At 42.0% G+C, this 20,034-nt stretch overlaps 2 protein-coding genes across 4 annotated transcripts in view; one reads left to right on the top strand and one right to left on the bottom strand.

Moving 5' to 3' along the window:
* The window catches only part of Rab3GAP1 (RAB3 GTPase activating protein subunit 1), a 51,036-nt gene extending 32,595 nt beyond the window's left edge, over positions 1-18,441 (top strand). For both annotated transcript variants that reach the window (XM_043419572.1, XM_043419571.1), the window contains exons 9-14: positions 13,632-13,777; positions 14,597-14,925; positions 15,109-15,208; positions 15,940-16,259; positions 17,432-17,635; positions 17,752-18,441. In XM_043419572.1, the coding sequence (XP_043275507.1) occupies positions 13,632-13,777; positions 14,597-14,925; positions 15,109-15,208; positions 15,940-16,259; positions 17,432-17,635; positions 17,752-17,979 (1,327 nt within the window). In that variant the 3' untranslated portion in view covers positions 17,980-18,441. The remainder of the gene's footprint in view (positions 1-13,631; positions 13,778-14,596; positions 14,926-15,108; positions 15,209-15,939; positions 16,260-17,431; positions 17,636-17,751) is intronic.
* Positions 18,290-20,027, bottom strand: LOC122411067 (transport and Golgi organization protein 6 homolog). Of its 2 annotated transcripts, none has more exons than XR_006261072.1 (2): positions 19,734-20,027; positions 18,290-18,758 (listed from the first exon to the last, which is right to left on the bottom strand). XR_006261072.1 is itself a non-coding variant. In XM_043419593.1 (2 exons), exons 1-2 carry the CDS (start codon positions 19,036-19,038, stop codon positions 18,465-18,467), a joined length of 390 nt encoding a protein of 129 aa, XP_043275528.1. In that variant the 5' UTR covers positions 19,039-19,610; the 3' UTR covers positions 18,290-18,464. The 2 variants fall into 2 exon arrangements, 1 of the variants encoding a protein (XP_043275528.1); XM_043419593.1 differs by lacking the exon at positions 19,734-20,027 and adding an exon at positions 18,943-19,610.
* Between the last annotated feature and the right edge of the window lie 7 nt (positions 20,028-20,034).

The raw sequence follows: 20,034 nt of genomic DNA, 5'->3' as shown, positions 1-20,034 counted from the left end.
GATTCATCAGCATCCGCGTCGACACGTTTCGAGTCGAATTTTCATGAAAAAACGATTTGAGGCGATGTAACGAGCGGACGAACAAAGCTCGCGCGACTCAAATAACTTTGAAAAATCCGTTTCTACTTTCTCACGATCACTGGCTCGATGCTCAACTCGATGGAAGCTGCCAGACTCTCGATGAGCCTTCGTAAAACGAATTGAAACGCGGCCACGTGTCGCGCCGCCGACGTTACAAGATTTTTTGATGGGCCCGAAATGAGTGCTGTTATCTCGTTAAGAACGTTCTAAAAATCCATCAATAAAGCCCCGTCACGAACCCCGAAAGCCTTTATTGATGGCAAGATCGATGCCGGACTTTCTCGAGGATAAACAAGGAATTCTTCACTCGATATTTATTCCCTCCAGCATTTTATCGCATCGCCCGGAAGCCCGAGACCTCGAAGCCGGCGGACGAACCTTCGTCCTGGTAGCATCGAGAGTGCTAAACTCACAGAATTCATCGAAGCGGACCCAATCGGAATTGAAGAATATAAAAATCCCATAAATCTCAATTTTTAGACGCGCGATTCTTCTCAGCATTAATTTGATTTAAAATCGTATAAATTTCTTCTTAACCGGCGCACGCGGACGAGAAAAATTATTTGATCGCGCGCTTCGAGACGCTCGAGCGTAGCGGTTTTCCTTGACCTTTAAACTTGCCTGTTTTCCCGACCACAAATCTCAGCCCTTGATGGGATGCATCCTCGAACAGTGCGCGAGAAAATTATTTAGATTTTCCTCGTCTTTCGACATCGCTCGAAAAAAAAAAAAAAAAAAAAAAAAAAAAAAAAAAAAAACTCCTTAACATTTCATTCGCACGAGAGCCGGACAAATACCTGTGACGTCATGCGTCCGAAATGTACGGAAAAATGGGAAAAAATGTACGAAAAGTATCTCCCATGTCCGGAACGCCGAGTCGGAATACGCTTCGGTAAAAATGTGTCGCGTCTTACATTGCCCGCCGTGAAAACGTAACGGGGCATTCCACCGTGGCGATTCTCGATGAGAATCGAGCCCAGGCGAGATTCCGATGTAATAAAGAATCCGCGTTTTCAGTACGACGCGCGCACACTCACACACGCTCGTAACCGAGCACTGCGAAAGTGCTGCAAGAGCGCGTTACATCCGCGCGGCATGAGCGATTATCACGCGCGTTAGAATCACAGCCTGGATAAATATATCTCGAAAGCGTAACGCGGCGGAGTAGGGCATCGGCGTGCGCGATCCCGCGATCCCGAGTTGCAGCGTGCCGCGTGACAAAAGCGCTCGAATACGTTGGATTTTTCACGAGCCGCGTCTATCGCGCCTCCCCCGCGAGCACGATTGCGCTTCGGATGTTTCACTCATCGAGGATCTGCGACAGGATACCCGTGTCGCGTTACTCAACCCGAGATTCGCGTGCTCGTGGAGTTTCCTTCCTCCTTAGCTCCAAGGACTGGAGAACGAGAGATCGGCGGGGCCTCGCCGGCGCGTCGCTGAGGAGCATCGCTCGCGGATACGAAAACCGTTTTTCTCCTCGCGCGCCAACGCGGATAGATTTTTTCTAGAAAGTTTTTCCACGTGGTTTCGTTGAGGAATGGAAATTCGGTCGATTCTGCTGGGAGAGCAGAGCGACTCGCCTCCGTCCCTGCGGAGGACCCGCGACATTCCTGGGATCCAAGGATTCCTCGAGCACGTTGCATCCCTCTTTGGAATGTCGCTTTGCACAATCGATCAAAATCAGGGAGCCCGTCAATGTCGACAAAAAGTACGAACGCCGAGAACGCTGCTCCGCTGCTCGGTGCGGAATAGGCAAACGCGTTATTAGCGCGGCTCTGTACTTTCGTCGTAATTTCCGCTTAACACGCTCGAACGACAAACGGATATCGGGCCTAAGTGTTGTAAAAGTTGTGAATGGTTTTGCTGCTCGATAAATGTCGAAACTGCGCGCGTGTGCGTTCATTCATTCGATGACGGATAGTTGCAGGCCACGCTTATAATGACAAGTTCCACTCGGAGATTTCACGATTCCGTGGACGCAGAAAAGGGGACGAATTTATCGAAGAAACTTCCGAGGAAAGTGCTTCCTCCGCGCTGCCAAATGAGCATGTAGATCGTGGACGGAGTTATTTACTCCTCGAGTTCTTGACTCTTGTCGTAATAATACCTGTCGCGAATATATGCGCTCGGACGCCAGAACTTCGTCGTCGTGCAAATACGAGCTGTGAGGCTTCTCCCTTTTGCAGCGAAAAGGAAAACTCGCATGGAAACCGATACACCCGAGCGGATACGAGCCTATGAAAGCTCTTCGGGAAGTAGCACTTATCGGTTTCATCTCGCATTCCTCGTACCTTCATTTTCATGCGTTTCTATCGATGTCCGAAGCGCTCGTTCACCTTTAAAATCAAATTCGATCGCGGGGAGGGTCCGAGTGACCTTGGACCGAAGCTTTTGTTTCGGTTCAGCAAAAAGCTTTGCTTTACTAAATCTCATTTCGTTCGCCAGTTGATCAGGACATTGAGCCAACGGGGTTTTTCCTCATTTGAAGAATTTCATTCTGTTCGTCGTCGTCAAGAAAAATCGTCTTGAGCCAATAAATTTCAATTTTCAGTGTGAGAAATAACGAGGAATTTATATGGAGGGTTTCCATCTCAGCTATTCCGTGCTTTTCTCTCGAAAACACCGACCGGGGGAAGGTTTAATGAAATAATTGTGTGATTGACCCCGTAAAGTGTCGCCGGAACGATTAATATCGATCTGCAATTTTATTAATAAGTATATATTTCATTTCCACTGAAATCTGACAGGCTAATTATCTACTCGGGTCGTTGGTCGAAGGCGCGGGAGCGTTGCACGAAGAGCATATATCCGCTATCGAAAGTGTCGATTCATTACCAGTTTCCCGGCATTCCGCGGAGGCGAATGATTTTCAAATAATTTTTGTGTCCGAGGATTCGACATCGCGATTTCTAAAACAACGGATAAAGCTAGCTGTCGCGTTATCTGACGAGATGATTTCGATTGCCCCCGTGCGCGTGACACTCGAAGCGGTGTAAAAATACCTCCGCGCGGATAATTAAACTCGATTTCAACGCGGTCTCGTATCCATGAATATATTATTGAAAAGTCGAAGGAAAAGCCGTGAATTTCGAAACGCAAGTCCTCGAGGCGATTGGCAAACTTGAAGCTCTCGTCAGGTCTCGCGGGATCGGAAAAATTACGACGCGGCGAGAGTGAAGGACGAGAATTTATTCCGAGGTTCCCGTGCGTTGTAAGCAAAAGTAGAACCGCAATTTTCATCCCCGATTTCCCTTTTAACTGCCGCGTTCTTCATCTCTATTGAGATTTTAATTCACCGAGAAAAAAGTGATTTTTTCTTTCACCCTCGTTCACGGACGGGCGTACAAACTTGTTGTATTTGTGGAAATTGCGTCGGTGGATCTTCCAGCACGTAACGCATCGTGTTTCATTGTGGGTCGCGCGGGAATCGTTACACAATGGAAAGCCACGCGGGCCCGATGTGAGAAAGAAATGAAGAAAGAGAAACAGCGCAGACAATAACGAGGAAACCGCGAAGACACTAATCGCGCGCACCTCCTTCCTCCCTGCTCCGGTAATTACCGCTTTTTTAAAAGAGAGCGAGAAAAAATGAGAAATAAGAGCGAAAATAAAAGAAGTCAGCCGTTCCACTACTATCGGAACCGCGTCCGCAAATGATTTGTGACGCGGGCTCTCTTCATCGTTTTCTTATTTCTTTCACCAACTTTATAACCGTAGCAACGTGTATTTTCAAGCGGGTAAGACACCGCAATCTCCTTCAAAGTGCTTCGATCTTTTCGTTTTTCTTCGGACGAATATATGAATTAACGAGCGAACCGCGCATTCTCCATGTTTTTTCACTTACGCCGATAAAATAAAACTCTATGATAAGTGCTAATCGCGCCATGTGTTTTGCATACTCCGCTCTTGAGCCCATTTTCATACAACATTTTATGATGTGTTCGTCCTCGAAGTCCGCAGCAATTTTCGTCCACTGGGATCCTCTCCGAGGAAAACGTTCGCAGGTGTCTTGACATTCGGCGGTTTAGAAAATTACGATATTTTCCATAGAACACTTGCCAGCGTGCTCGTTAGGTGGCCTCGTTTTTTTTTCGAGTCGAACGAATAAAAAATTGAAAATAACAGTGCACGTGATGAGTGTCTCCCATTCTGAGATGGTTTTGAAACATTTTTTCGTAACGTTTTCCTCCAATCATCAAAATTGGGCTCAAATTTGCTTCATTTTGTCGGAGGCGAAGTCGATTCGCTTCGTCATCATCGAACGTACTGAAACTGCTTTATATCAATGGTCTTGGGAGCATTGAAAAACGATTCCAACGAGCCTCGATCGATCGAGGAACGATTTTTTTTTCTCTCCTTCCCTAATGAGCGTTATGGGCTGTGGATATTTCGATTACTGGCCTTGCGTCGTCGACCCCTCGAAATACATAAGGTACATCGGTTCCTGCAATTACCGCTGGTCTGCGGCCCCGCTGCTAGGACGGAAGTGAAGAAATAGTTGCGGAAATGGGGGCTCTGCGCTCTTCGTCCCATTTATCGTAAAATCCATAGCCAATATCGAGTAAAATTCAACTCCGAAGGTCTACTGATCTCGTTAACGTCGTTCCTTTCCCAGTTTTCTTCGGTGTTCCATCAGGAAATCCAAGGAATGTAGGTTACTCCTCCACGAAGGTTTCTCGATCGAGATAAAACCTCGCTCCAATGAGATTGTCTCTCGGAGGTTTCGGAGGCGGAATTCGAGGATGTAAGAACCTTGCAAAAATCTTGAATCGGTTTCCCTCGAGATGGAAAAAACTGACGAATCTTCGATACGAATGCCATTAAGGTAGATCATGCCCGAAGGACCGTATTTTAATAATAATAATAAAGATATTATTACTTTAAATTAATGCCAGCGAGTTATCAATTCGAAATTGCAAACACATTTTTTCTGCGTATCTTTTGGTGAATGAAATTACAAGCCATTCATTAATCTGGGATCCAGCGTTGACTGAACCCCAAATTTCATTCGTCCCTGGCGCAAACATAGTTTTTTATATAAAAAATCGAAAAGAGAACACAGCGGGAAATGGATAAAGAAAAAAGTATTTTAAGGTTGATCCTCTGCGACAGCCCCAACCAAAAGTTATGTACCGTCTGCATATTAAATGGGTTGATAATTCGTTCGGATCGTAATCAATAACTTTGTAAAGACCCTATAAATGTACTCGGTGCCAATAGATATAGTACAAATATCATTTGCTTTCGTAAAATTTATTCTAAAAGTATTTTTGATCCGAGATCGTGAGTAAATTTTTTGACGGAACTATCCGGGTTGCGCTTCAACACACAGAAAAGATTGCCTATACAGACGACATTCGCTTGTTCGCCTGCAAAATATATCGTACGCAGCCTAAACCTTCGTACTTCTCGAGACTATTTCTGTCAAACTAGATGGTCAATCACCTTGATTTTTTTTTCACAATATCTGTGATATCCTGCTCTAGCTCCTCCTCGTTTTTTATAAACTTCCTAATTTTAGTACTCGCGGTAGAATTAATAATGTGCTGTTTGCCTATGCATGGTCCATATGTTACGTGTTAATTGAGTCGACTTCAATTACATATATCTCGGGTTCGGGATGGTGAAACTTGTTAAAATTTTATAGAGGTGATGTTCATATGTTAAACAATACGTATGCCAAATTTAAATAATTTCCTAATTTAACTGTCTCGTGGAGGAACCACCTTAATAAAAAGACAGAAGGCTGTGACGGGAATGAGCCAAACCAAGAAGAAACAAAATGCCGAAATAAGCAAGTGTGAGGTTATACGAGTGCTCATTACCAATTTCGTTCAATCTTTAAGGTAATATAATATTTTCATTACTAGTAAGACAATCGTCTCGAATTTTTTGCCAAACCTTCGTTATATACTTCACTGTTATTGTGTACGTTTTTATAAACTTCGTAAGACACGTGTCATTCGTTGTTTATAGCCCCGTGTATTTTTTTTTTTTTTTTTTTTCATATTTAAGCACGTTTATGTAAATAACGAATAAGACGAACCCTTTATTAAAATTGGATGTGCGTGTCAGTCGACTGCCCATTTGAACTCTGTGTAAGTTTCTTAAGAAAATCGTTTCGTGCATGCACTACCTTAATTCGACGAATATTCATGATTCGTCGTACCAATTGAAACAGCGAAATGTTTTTGGAACCTTGAAATTGGCCGTTTTCCCACCAGAAGAGCTTCGATCTTTCGGGCATTGTTGTCCCCGTTTCCTTCACGCGCGTGAGTTCCATTTCGAAATATTTTTATCCGAAAACAAAATTCTCAAGACGAAAATTATTCCCAGCCTCTTAACAAGCACGATTATTCTGATGAGATATAAAAATGAAAAAGATCGAAAAACACCGACATCCGGCCTGCAATATTTACAAGAGAAATAATAACGCGCGCGTGGTTCTTTAAGAGCAACATCCGGTTGACGTTCAGGAGAGATTTTGAATGATCGACAATCAGCTCGACAAATCAATGGCGTCGGGCAGTTAATATCTTTCAACAAAACCGACCACTCGCGTCTGTTGCCACGAACATCGTCCGGCGTTTCAAGCCCGCTTGTCACATTTCGTAAACAAATTATTTTACCGCTTTTCTCATACTTTTTTCTCCCAATGACACCGCTCGCATTGGCACGGGAATGGATTTGACGTTTGAATGGAACTTTCACTATTCTCAGTTAACGGATTCCCAGTTTTATCGATCGGGGAGCCAAGTTTTTGGGGACTCGATGAACTAACAAGTTCGAACGAACTTAATTGAGTAATTGGCCGCCGCTGCATGATCGTCAACGAATTACAATAAAAACTGGCCTCGATTTTCATCGAATTTTTTCCACGATTTTGGCTCCAGTATACGATCGAGAGATCAGCAACGACTTTCTCACGTACTGAAAAGGGGCGTGGATCAGCCAACAAAAACAATTCGAAGCTTTTATTATTCCTGAATACATTCAAGTCTATTATCCCAGGAAAAATGGAAAGTTTCGATTGTTCGGTATTCACGCGGACGCTGCCCTGATCCCTTAAAATATTCATCCGTTCAATCGTAAAGAGAATTTTCACAGCTAAACGAAACCGGAACAAGAATTATGAAATCCTCAAGGTGTGCCCTGCGATTTCGAAGGGGAGAAAATTCCAACCCAGAAACCATTTTATCCACGAAAGTCAACGAGAGCACCAGACCAAACAATAGAAATCTCGCAATTTCATCAAACTGATGAGAGAAAAACTGGTGTAAAGCCCGAGTGACGTAATTGAAAACGGTCGCCCCACGCAGCCAAAGTGCCCTAGACCCAGAACCGAGATTTTTCTCCAAAAATCGTCCAATTTTCAATTCTCCGCAATGTTTTAAATGCTCCCAAACCCCCAAGTTTTTTCCCCCACCCAACGAGAGCTTCCAGAGCTTTGAGCCAAAGCCTGCCACCGAAGCAAGCAGATGAAATATATCCTTTAACTGACGATCGTCTTCCCCGAAATCCCAGCACGATCACCGATTCCATATCCTACAAATTCAGTTCCGCAACTAAAAACTCCAAACTTTCGTCCAAGTGCATTGAATTAAAAAACGCTGGCTTTCCTGAGCCTCGATAGAAAATAGACCGCACCAAAGGGCAGGCTGCGTGCTCGATGTGCACTCTGCAAAAAGAAGGGGGCGGTGGACTCCGCGGTGTGGTTCAAGGTCGGATGATAGAAGTGCATCCAGTTAAAACGATACTCGAAGATACGCGTTCGCGGAATCGCTCTCGCTCGGCTATAACTACGTGTACGTTTTCTGTATGCACATGTACGCGATATATATAGCCCCGGCTGTAGGTGCATTAACCCTTGGATCGTAAGAACCTCGAGGGTTTGCTCGTGCAGTGCACACTTATCGAGGAATGCAACCGGTGGTACGCGTTGCAGGGCTGCCCGCGGAGGGAGCCCGACGCGGTCGCGCGTCCAGACGAACAACCATGCGAAATTTATCCAACGTTCTCAATCTCCGGGTTGAATAAATGAAAACGCGATAGAATTCGCGAGTTCGTTGTTCATTCGGAGCTGTGAAAATCGGGAGGGAAATTCCGATTAATTTTTGGGTCAGTTGAGCTTTTTGTTGTTTTCGTGTGGGGAAACTGGTCCGATGGGATTTTTTTCGCGCTCCAACGACGCGGGAGGAACGGATTTTCGATAGTAAGAGGATGGAATCGCTCGAGGAAAGTTGAGATTCGTTTGGTTAAATTCGGGGAATCTTAAATGGGGAATGAACGCTGGAATGGGAGTGAAATTCGTTCGGTTCGCTTGATATTTTGATCGGTGAAACTGCAGTCAAGATTATTTTCTTGCTGGTTTATGGTCTGCTCGGGATCGCTGCCGTGGATTTTATCGAGCCCAGCGACGATCGGCGATCGATTCTGACCAAGAGTGTACGTACAAGCACGCTGCGAAATGGCTCGAATGAGCGCAGAGAAATGTGATAACTTACTGATTTTCAGAGCGCGCTATTATCTTCAGTTTCTCCAACAGCACATATTGCCGAGAAACAATAAACAGATCGCTGCGTCCCGGATTGAGGATTTCGTTGTCACCGGAGTCTCGTATCACCGCACAGAACAATTGGAGTGCATAAATAAAAACGGGAGTGCGCGCGAACGAGTTAATTCGTTTGAAAAGATCGCACTGCTCGATGATCACTCGGAGTCCGAAAATGTCTACATTCTGCAACCGAAATCGTCTGACGTAAGGTTTTTCATAAATTCGTGAAATCGATCGAGGGTCGTTAATCCTCCAATGAAGCCGGGAGCGCGTGGCCCGAAGTCGCGGGCGTCCTATACGAGGGACGAAAATTTTTTCGAGAACGCGAAAGGATCGGCGAGGCAAGGAGAAGAAACTGAGACCGCGAATAAAGTGAGCGCTCGACGGAGAGAGAAAATAAAATAAAAAGGAAGCGCGCCAGCTCGTGAAAAACTTCCCGTTAACTTCCTCGCGGTGCTCGCATCGGCATCACCGTCCTGGGCTCGACTGCAAGAACTCGTCGAAGCCTCGGTCTCGAGCCGGCGTCGAATATCGCGTCTCGCTTCGTCCCGCGAGCCTCGCTTCTTACAGCGCTCGTAGCTTCCTTCCCTCCATCTCTATACACGAGTCGAGTATCCCATGCACCTTCCCATCATGCAGAGAAAGAGGGGGCGACGCTCTCTCTTGCTCTCACTCTTTCACCAAACTCCCCGGTCTCTTCGTCCTCTCGTTCCTCCAGGTGTCCGTGCCTCAGCGTTGCTCGCCTTCCTCCGTACGATTTCTTAAGTGTGTATACTCACACCGTCCCGATCCCCGTACACGAGCGGTGCTCGTGTGCTCTCGAGACATCCGTATAGTTATATTTGCTGTAGGAACGGCTCGTGAGGCTCGAGGCAGAGGCGTGGGCTGGTGGTGGGATCGAGCCCGGCTGACGTCGAGCCTCCGGGGAAACAATGCCGATTTTATGAGCTCCGAAAAAACAACCTGTTGCGCACGTTATTCTCACGGGATTTGGTGACTTATTGAAAGCGAGCGAAATCTAGAGTCGCGGCAGCGACTCTGAGACAAAAGTACATTTATAAGATATGACGAGTTGCTGCCAGGGACTCTTTACCGGAGCGATAGCGTTTCCAATTGTTTTCGAAAATTTTCAAAATTTGTTTCTTCAATAATTAATTAACTGTATCATTTCGGGGAATATTATGCGTTGACATATTTCTTATTATTTTTTTTCTTTCGATTGCGACCTCATCGAACTCTGTAGCTTGACGCGTTGAAGAGATATTAATTATTTATTAAGCTTTCGACAACGATTTGGCGAAACAGCTTTTGTCGTGGGGGAACGGTGGCTCACGAAAAGTGGGGGCTTTTACTGGAGACTTGAAAACGTCATTTTCCTCATTCCTCCCGTGAGAGCACCCTTTTCCCCGCGCTTTTTTCTGCCCTCTCGAGTGGGACGAGTTTTTCGACGTGAAGGTTAAACCTCGCGGAGACGCTTTATAGGGCAACATTCCTAGGGATATCGAAATTCATGGAAGACCCCGAAAACCTGTTTTTCGGAATCGGTAAACGAGACTTTTCCCATTGAAATCCTCGAAATTTGAGAACGCGCGGCTCCCAATGCTCATCTGATGCTTCGCTATCTCTCGAGTTGCCTCGGCAGAACCAACCTTTATTGCTTGATGCCTCGCGGTCTCTTTCCGGTTATTGGAGAACCGCGGGCTCCCTTTTATTTTATTGTTTCGGTGTATCGTCTCAGTAAACAACGAAAAAAATTAAGTGAAAGTGATGTTTTTCCCGCTTGAACTTTCCTCTTTTTCTGGGAGCCATCAACTCATTAAACTTCGTTATTTAAATGTTATCTTTCAATATGATTTATGATACTCTACGCTAGCATTTTACTACTTTAAATTACCGTCTCATTCTCTCCTCTAACCATGAAACGAAAATTCAAAATTATACTGAATTAAACTCTCGTTTGTGCCTTCCTTTCGAACTTGTAAATCCGTCGAATCTCTTGCTGAGAAAAAACGTATAATTCAAGTAAAAAAAAAAAAAAAAAAAAAAAAAAAAACAGTCGAAATACATCGAAAAACTTCGAGTACCCAGAATATTAAAAAAAAACTGTTAATCGCAACAAATTTCGATTATTTCATCAAAAATACTCGGTTCGATCCGAGCCACTAAATGTTTTTTCGTACCGAATCATCCAGAACGAATTTTTCGTTCGATGCCCTCGTACGGTAATAAACAAAAATCTCCATTCGCAAAAAAATTATAAAAAATGTAGCCTCGTCTCAGCACAAGGAAAATCGTAATGCAGCTGCGCATCGATTAATTCATCAGAATTTCTTTTTATTCGTCATCTATACTCATCATTCGATATCAAAGTCCGTTTTTCCGGCGCACTCTCCCCCAATGAAATAGCTTTTCAATAAAACATCCTGTAAAGCGATAGTTTGGACGAATTTAGGTTTCGTTCATTACTCGTACGAGTTCCTTCTCCCCGAGTGCCCTGAGCCATGTGTGCTCACGCAGTTTTGAGGATCCTTCATACGAGAGGCTCGATTCTATGAAATTTCACAAGCGGATGTACGTCCAGACGACGAAATTTCTCGTGCCTGTTTAACGAGGGTGGCTACACTCGTCAAAATGATAAAAAATAGATCAAATTTGGTGATAGCGTTCTTCAACATCAAGTGCGAAGACACCATTTTTTTCAAAATTTCCTTCTGCGCTTAGTTATCGAGTAATTACGCATTAAAGCAGATTTCTTATGCCTGGAATATGTTATGCTTATACACTTGAACTTTAGTGATGAATTACTCGAAAACTGTACAGAAGAAAAATCTTGAAAAAATTTGTATTGTCAAATTTGGCCCTAAAGAATATGTTCACCAAATTTTATTAAATTCTTATCATTTTTAAATTTTTAATGTATTTAACATGGTTTAGCATGGCAACATTGTATCGTCGGTAGCCACCCTCCTTAAGGAGTTTCGGTACAGACGATACAATGTTGCCATGCTAAACCATGCTAAAAACATAAAAAATTTCAAAAAGTTTAGAATTTTATAAAATTTGGTGTACATATTCTTTAGTGCCAAATTTGCCAATACAAATTTTTAAAGATTTTTCTTCTACACAGTTATCGAGTAATTGATCACTAAAGTTTACGTGTATAAGCATAGCGTTTCCATATATATAGGTATACATTCCGGGCATAAAAAATCTGCTTTAATACGTAATTACTCGATAACTAAGTAGAAGAAAATTTTGAAAAAATTTGTGTTTTCGCACTTGATGTTGAAGAACATTATCACCAAATTTGATCAATTTCTTAATATTTTGACTTCTGTACCGAAACTCCTTAAGGGGGTTCAGGGGTCTGTCTTTGCCCTGTGTCCTTCATCTCTTTCCTCTTCTGCCAGTTCCTGCGGGGTCGTCGCGCGGCCACGTGACGTTACCACTCGAGTAACACGGCAGCCCACATTGTAACAGTTGCACCGTAAATCCTCTCGCGCACACCGAGCTCTCTTAGCTTTCCCCGCATCTTTCCATTTGCTTTCGATAAAAACGCTGGCTGCGAGCACCAAAGTGTGCGATCGAGTTTTGGGCACCGACGTCGAAATTTTTGTTTCGTGGCGATTAGCGACCATTTTCTTCCCGTACAATCAACTTTTCTTGAAAAGGGCCACCGGAGTTTTTCGAACTTGTCTCCATTCGGGGAGATTCGGGCTCCTGCGAGTGCTGAGGTTGCCACTGAGCTTACCGAACCGGAATTACCCATCAAAAGATCGATAAAAGTCAAGATTCTCGGGCCTGAGGAATCGAGAAAATTCGGAGCTCTTTCTCCTAAATGAAATATCTTCCAAATGGAGTTTTTATTCGACAATTAGGTCAAAGTAACAGGTGTGTGTACAAGCACTCAGATTTTTAATGACGCACACACACACACACACACATAACTGGGAATAAAAAACCGGAAATAATGCCGAGAGACAATCGACGATTTTCAGGTGAGAATCCTTATAAGGAAACGAAAGAACGATCGCGCGTTGAATTACCGCGCTTACGTATCCGCTTTTGTGCGCTGTGGGTGCTTTGGTGAAATGCACTATTTCATTCTTGTGGCTCGGATTTCTATGTATACGTGCGATGTAATTTAATTTTATGTGTTGAGAACACCAGCAGGATGATGCATCATTTTCCTTCTTTCCGCACCGCTGTTATAACTCTAAATGAAATTTAAAAAACGATTGTTTTTCTTTTCATTACTTCTTTCGTAATGCTTTTCGCAGCTATAAATCCATTATGCGATCGTACCGATTCACTTTTTTTTCGAGAAAAAGCGATTTTCGCTCTTTCTCCGATTTTTTGTGATATTCTCAATAAAAATGGCGAACCCTTCGAATCTTTGACTGCAAGGGACCAAAAAAGTAACTCAAAATTCTTGCTTCCGGGAGCTTTCCCAACTTAGATTCGAGATTTCAATCCAAACAAACGATTTATCAAAAAAATGTTATCAGCCAACTCTCGACGCTCGAATAATCAAAGTAAATTCGAATGCGCGTAGTTACTGCCCAACTCCAAAAACATCCATCGTATTTGTATTCGCGTTGAAGGCTCCGCATGCCAAATTGAAGCATCGTACAAAGTTGAAGAACCTCGTGCATTTGATGCCTTTTACTTCCGGGCTCTCGCGGTGTAGCAGCGTCTTGGTACGTTTGTGGCCCAGAAAAGCGTGCAACAAGCGCGGGTTCATCGGTTTCGTTTCGTTCAAGTAAACGCACATATACGCTTTCGACCCGAGGAGTTTCTTCAACTCTCGTGCAAGACTGCTGCAGCGTTATTGGAGCAAGAAAACGCAAAAAACATTCGTTACCAACGTTTTTTTCTTCCTCAACGTCTCTAGGAAAGAAAATTAAATTCGATTCGGGCACGAGTGAACGTCACTTTGGCGCGAGTCATCTCCCCGGACTAAATTCTCATAAAAACCGATCAATTTTGCTTCCAGAATCGGCACAGGATTCCCGGACTCCGTAAGAACGTGCATCCTCCACCAGAAGCTCCAAATGATGAATTGTTGCGTCGAGAGAAAAAAGGCTCGCGAGGAGACCGCTCAGAGGCATCAGCAGAGCATGGAAATGGATTTCGACACCGGTAATAAAACGATGATCCCCAAAATCGATCGCTTGCCAATATTCGTTCGAGTTTCGTCAATGATTTTTCAACTCACGCGTCAATCTGACGGAAAAATACAATTAAGGGGGGTCCTGCTTTAGAAAGTCGAAAATTTCGATTTTTTTTTAATGTGAGAAATGCTAATTTGTACATGGTTCATGCGCCGAGTCTGATTCTCGAAGTTTCTCAGCTGCCTACAATGCGGAGATCGTAATTGTTGTCTGTAACGAAAATTTCAAATTTTTTTTTTCCATTTTCGTACATTTTCCTTCCATGTTAACCTATAAAAACTCGAAAAAATTGCGAAATTCTATATTTTTAGCAAGTTTGAAAAAAAAACTCTTCTAAAGAAGATAGAATTTTGCAATTTTATTGAGTTTTCATAAATTCGTATGGAACGAAAATATATATGTGAATGGAAAGAATATTTTTGGAATTTTTGTTGCAGGCAATAATTACGATCTCCACATTGTAGGCGCAACTGAGAAACTTGGACAATGCGACTTGGCGCATAAACCATGTACAAATTAGTATTTTTCAAATTCAAACAATGTTTTCGTACTCTTAAAATATCCTTGAAACTACACAGAAAAGTTGGCTATGCCGAGTCATTTCCATCTATCCAAAACCCTTTTCGAAAACAATCGATTTTTTTGGTTTTTCAAAGCAGGGTCCCTCCTTAAGAGGAATTCCACGATGACGTAATTCGTGTCATTTTTTAAATAATAGTCATTTAGGTTGAAACCCCGAGTGATAAATTGCTGTTCGAATGCCTCGTTGATTTCTTTTTCTGATTAGAATCCGAGGACGAAGAAGAATTTTTCGAGTGTACGAGCGACGAATCGATCAAGCCCGACGATTCAACTCCGCCGAAAACGCACACAAAGACGAAACACTTGTTGTGGAATCGTCCGACTGGCAGACTAGCGAAACATCCATCTTTGCGTCTCATCAAAACTGGCGATGCTCTTTATTTGCCTGTCACTCAAGATCCAGTCCCGAAAACCGAAGATCAACTCGAGGAGGATGCCCAAGTTATGATGCAACTTGGCACTGACAAGTACGCCTCAGAAATGCGCGCCAGACTCATGAGCGCTTCTTTGCTTTCTGACATGGAATCTTTCAAGGTAAATTATCAGAATTGCTTTCCCTTTGATTTCTGGTTTTTCATCTTTTTTTTTTTCTTTTTTTTCTTTTTTTATTATTATTATTAGCCATTCGAAAAATTTTCTCATATTTTTGCTAACTTTTTGTAGAAATATTCTCGAGTTTATCGCAGTGGTGAATAACAGTATTGAAACGATTTTCAGGCTGCGAATCCTGGCGCAGAACTCGAAGATTTCATCCGCTGGTATTCGCCTCGCGACTGGGTGGAGGAAGAGGGCGTTGACGAATGGGGACAGCCCGGAGGTATGAATGATGATTGCGGATGATAAATTATCAATTTTATGCTGCCTCAAAACATGTGCTGTCAGAATTGCACAAAAACTACTGAGACTCGTGCAAGGAAAAACTTGAACGCATTTTTTCGAACGATTTTCTCGTTTCGCGTTGTTTTTGTCAACAAACGTTTACCGAATGCTACACCATCGCACAGCATTCTCTCCGTTATGAAAAAATGAAGAGAATGCTATATAATTAAACCTTATTACAGCATGCGGGAAACATTCCATGCCGAAGAGAAAATTTGCTTTGTTTTCGATCCCGTTGCAGGGTTTATGTTCAGAAAAACAGCCTGTAAGAGCCTTGCACTCGCGAACGTTCATTCAACATCCCTGGAAGTGAATGGAATCATGAAAATTCCGTGAAATATTTGAATTTGTTTAAATTTAGTATTCGTAGAAACTATTTATTGTTATTAAACTGCATTTTAGAATTCGATTATCAATTGATAATCGAAAAATTCGAACGATAAAATTAAATAATTACAAACAAATAATTAATTTATTAAAATTGCGATTTCAATCGCAACGGGTCTTCGACTATTACAATGTGGAATTCATAGGCGTGGAAAACGTGCATCAAGAATGCATAAAACTTGTACATATATTTTGCTCGCATCGTACGTTGACGCCTACCGATGAATAATTCAAAAAAATCGCCGATTGGGAAGCGTAGATAATAAATAAAATTGTTCGTAGGTCATCTTTCGCCGCGTATGAGAATATCGAACAATCCTTGGTCAACGACGTGGAGCTCGGCTCAGCCTGTGCCGGCACACAGGCAAAAACGTTTGTTCGACGATACTCGAGAGGCCGAGAAAGCAATTCATTATTTAACGTCGAAGAGACTCGGTCAGGTGGCTCAACTGCTTTTACCAGTGCTAACACACGCGGCGCTTTATACGCTGAGCAAACAGAAACAAAATGCAATGCCCAATTTGCCTGAGGTGACGCAGAGCATATTGAATAAATTGCAACACGCCACGAAACCGCTTCATCAGAAATTACAATTGTACGAGGTACGTAAGAAAATTGTAAGCTTCAATGAAACGCTCATCATTTTTCTCCTGGACAAACATCATAGGTCGAAGGTCAAACTTTCTTGGAAATGTCATCGATCGTTCACCTCCATCTTATTGCAGTGATCGAAGATTTTCTTTTGAACATGAATTACACAAATATTTATATTTTATTGAAACTTCGGGCTTTTGTAGTTCGCAGAAAATGGACGAATAATCGGACTACTCTGAAGAGCTGTAAGTGCTGCGAGGCAATTGAGGAATTGTAGGAAACAATATTGACTTTCTCGAAAACAATTATTGGTCAACAACCAGAATATTTTAACTTTCAGTAAATAAGTTTGTTGATTTACTGGAGTATTCAATATTTTTTGATATTTTTTTTCTTCTGAATTTCAGCTTAAAAGTAATGCTGATTATTTTTAGAAAAACGCGTGGAAAATTTGGAACTATTTACGGTCTATATGTCGCTGAAGTTTCCAGCGTTGGACTTGAACGAAATTGAAAAAAAAAAAAATCGATTCACCTCTTCGAAATTTTTTTTTTCGCTCATTACAACTTTGTCTCATTCAACTCACTCAGAATCGCGTGAAACATGTTTCGAACCCATCGTGGGAGGTAAATGCTCATAGGAAAAATTATACGAAATTTTCGAAAATTTCAACCTCCGAAATGGGGGTATTCCGGAACGAATTTTTCGACCAAACTTGGCATGTCGTCCTTTTTTACCTCACGAAGTGATTCGTGAAATAAAAAAGCGGTGAATCGAATTTTTTTTTTTTGTTCAATTTCATTGAAGTTCAACGTTGGAAACTTCAGCGACATACGGTCTATTTGAAAGATTTTTAAAAGGATTAGAAATCCAATTATCTCAATGGCAATATTTGTCATTGAGATAATTAACATTTTTCTTCTCGTTTTTATAATTTTTCAGAACTGAACAGTTTTTCTCCTACCGAATTTGTTGTATTCTGTGATGAATGAGAATTTCTAGTGTCACAAGTGAATTTTTGAAAAATTATCGCGAGTTTCCAGTGAGAAATAAACATTCCACAATTTCATGAAATATTTCTCGTGCATGCCCAGAACAATTTTACCATCTACAATATATTTCTTGTAATGAGTTCTCATAGTTGAACAGAAACAAATCTCCATTTGCTTTTGGATTTCAGGAAATTGCGAGGGACATCGAAGGCATCGAGGCATTAGTGGCGCAAGCCAATTCACTGCAGCACAAATTATGCGGCAACGATGATTGCAAAGAGTTTGCTTCTTTTATCGTTCAGCTAATGCGCAGCAAAGAAGTTTCTGTCCCGGGAGGTGCGAGAGGCAACATCGGGTCGCGTATCACGACCATGTTTCGCGACGCTCAAAAGGTTGGTGTGACAACAATTATTCACAGAACAAATTCGTCCATTTAAACGTCGAAAAAAAACTTGTTTCCCTCGACAAATTCGAAGTTACTCGCTCGTTTTGCTTTCGCACGCTTCAGGCCGCGCAGATGATGACTTCGGGCAGCGCGAACAATGACGTCGAAACATCGGGCGACGGAAAACACAAGACTTTCCCGGAAGCATCGTGCAAAGAATTCATACTCCGAGCAGTAACGCCGAGACCTTCGCCGACATCGACTCCTCAACCGCAACGAATGTACGCCTGTTTGAAACGAGATTACATTAGATTAGCAGGATTTTTTTCAGAAGATACGACCTTTTTTTGAATCAGCCAAAGCAGACCAGAGGAGAAAAATGTCTTTTCAAAAGACAAAAATCGTTTTGCCAAAACGGTTGAAGAATATGTCCGCACCGAAAATATTTCGCTAAAAAAACATGCAGAAAGAATAATGGAAATATATTGTAAAGTGCGCATGAATATGCACCGTGAAAAGAAAGTGGTACGTATTTTTTTCCCGCATACTTGCGTCACTGACAGCGAACGAGTTAACGGTACTACCGAATTCGCAGGCAACGATTAATCGAAGCATCACATCCGTAGATACATATACGCAATTCTCGAAATAATTACACATATCGATTTTCAAAAATTTATATTACTAACGAATTTATATTAATTGTGTACAGAAAAATAGTTTATCATCGACATATTAGAACATTAAAAAGGAATCGACGATTGCTCATCGATTTGTGGTAAAAAAAAGAAACAATAAAATGAATAACGACAACGTCTACTTATTTATATATGGTATTAAGGAGGAAGGTATATTCGTTTATCGAACTTCTTCGGGACTGAGAATATTAGTAATCGGACGATGTCATCCAACTCCTCGAGAGCAAGCTGAGCGTGTAAACGTAGCACGTGATCGTCGTCGTTGTCGCGAAGCAACTTGAGAGCTCGATACAAAGGCACCAGATCATGCCCCAAATCTGTTAGGACATCTTTGCCCAGTCCTTGAATCAATAAATTCGTTACCAACACTGCAGCTCGTCTGCATTCCGGTGACTTGTCCGTACGGATTACGTGTCCGACGCAGTAGAGTTTCTGAAAATTCAAACCACGCACTTTATATTAAACAATAAACACGAATGATAAGTTAAGAGCTTTTGTTGAATTCACTTTGTACTGAAAAATATCAGTCTAACAGGTTTTGGATTTCTATATAAAAAAAAAAAATATTAAAAAGACGTTTTATAGGGACATTACGAGAAAGGAAATTCAAAATCACCAGCGTGGCCGCTGCCAAAACTTCGTCGTCGGACATGTTGCTCGTTGCTCGCATGAAAATATTGATGGGAATGGCCGTCAATTTTATTGAGTCCATATTATTGAACGTGTGAATTCAAAAGGGAGTACTCAATATTTTATTGCACAATAAAAATATTGTGCAATATTATTGTAGGTGTGTTCTGGTACTTTTTCCACAGAAAAGACCGTACGGTACTAGAACGGCATACTAAATGGTATTTCGTATCCCTGCGTACGAGTTCCACGAAAAAGACTGTATCGTACCAGTACGTCGTGTGAATTCTACGATCGTGCTGGTACCGTACAGGTACCGTACAAGACAACGTACTAAATGATTTCCAAAAATTTGCCACGATTTATATATTGCATTCGTATAATTAATCTTATGATGTCAATTGGTGACATGGTAACATGCTCATCTAGAAAACCGAAGTTCGACAGTTCGAGCCTTCGGCAAATCATTTTTTAAATTTATTTATTTATATTTTTTTAAACGGCGTAAAGAATGTTAAGCAATTTAAATAAATGCAGAATTATTGTGACGATATTTTGTTTTTCATCCAAATGTAAAAGGGTAAGATTCATACGGCGATAATGATTGTTCATTTTTTAAATGGAAAAGGTTTTTTTTTCGAAAAATTAGTCCACTTTATCAAATTGCATATAATTTGTTTCAATTTGGGATAATCTCGAAATGAACCAATTGAAAAAATAAATAACGAAAGCGGGAATCGATCTCTCGACCTTCAGCTTAGGAGCCAAAAGACTTACCACGGCACTGTCGCCGAAGTTTGTTAAGTTAAAAATAAAATTGATATATAAATCGTTGATTATGTTGATTCTTGGTTGGTAAGAGTACTGTATTGGTACCGTGGCAGTACGCCGTACTAGTATCGTACGCTCACCGTACTTCCATATTATCAGTATTGTACCAGTTCGTTGAATTACTGTGTACAATCGTCGTACGTTACTGATATGGTGAGTGTACTACCGTACCAGTACCGTAACAATACACCGTACTGCTCATAATGAATTTCAGTCCACGGCGTACCGATACGGTACCAATACGACG

This window comes from Venturia canescens, chromosome 5, assembly GCF_019457755.1.
Source record: "Venturia canescens isolate UGA chromosome 5, ASM1945775v1, whole genome shotgun sequence".
NCBI classification, from domain to species: domain Eukaryota; kingdom Metazoa; phylum Arthropoda; class Insecta; order Hymenoptera; family Ichneumonidae; genus Venturia; species Venturia canescens.
This window is presented reverse-complemented; position numbering and strand designations above follow the sequence as displayed.

Coding starts and splice junctions, on each gene's coding strand:
- LOC122411067 (XM_043419593.1), bottom strand. CDS start 19,038: ATGGACTCAATAAAATTGACGGCCATTCCCATCAATATTTTCATGCGA. Junction 18,759..18,942: donor TTTTGGCAGCGGCCACGCTG/GTGATTTTGAAT, acceptor TTGAATTTTCAG/AAACTCTACTGCGTCGGACA.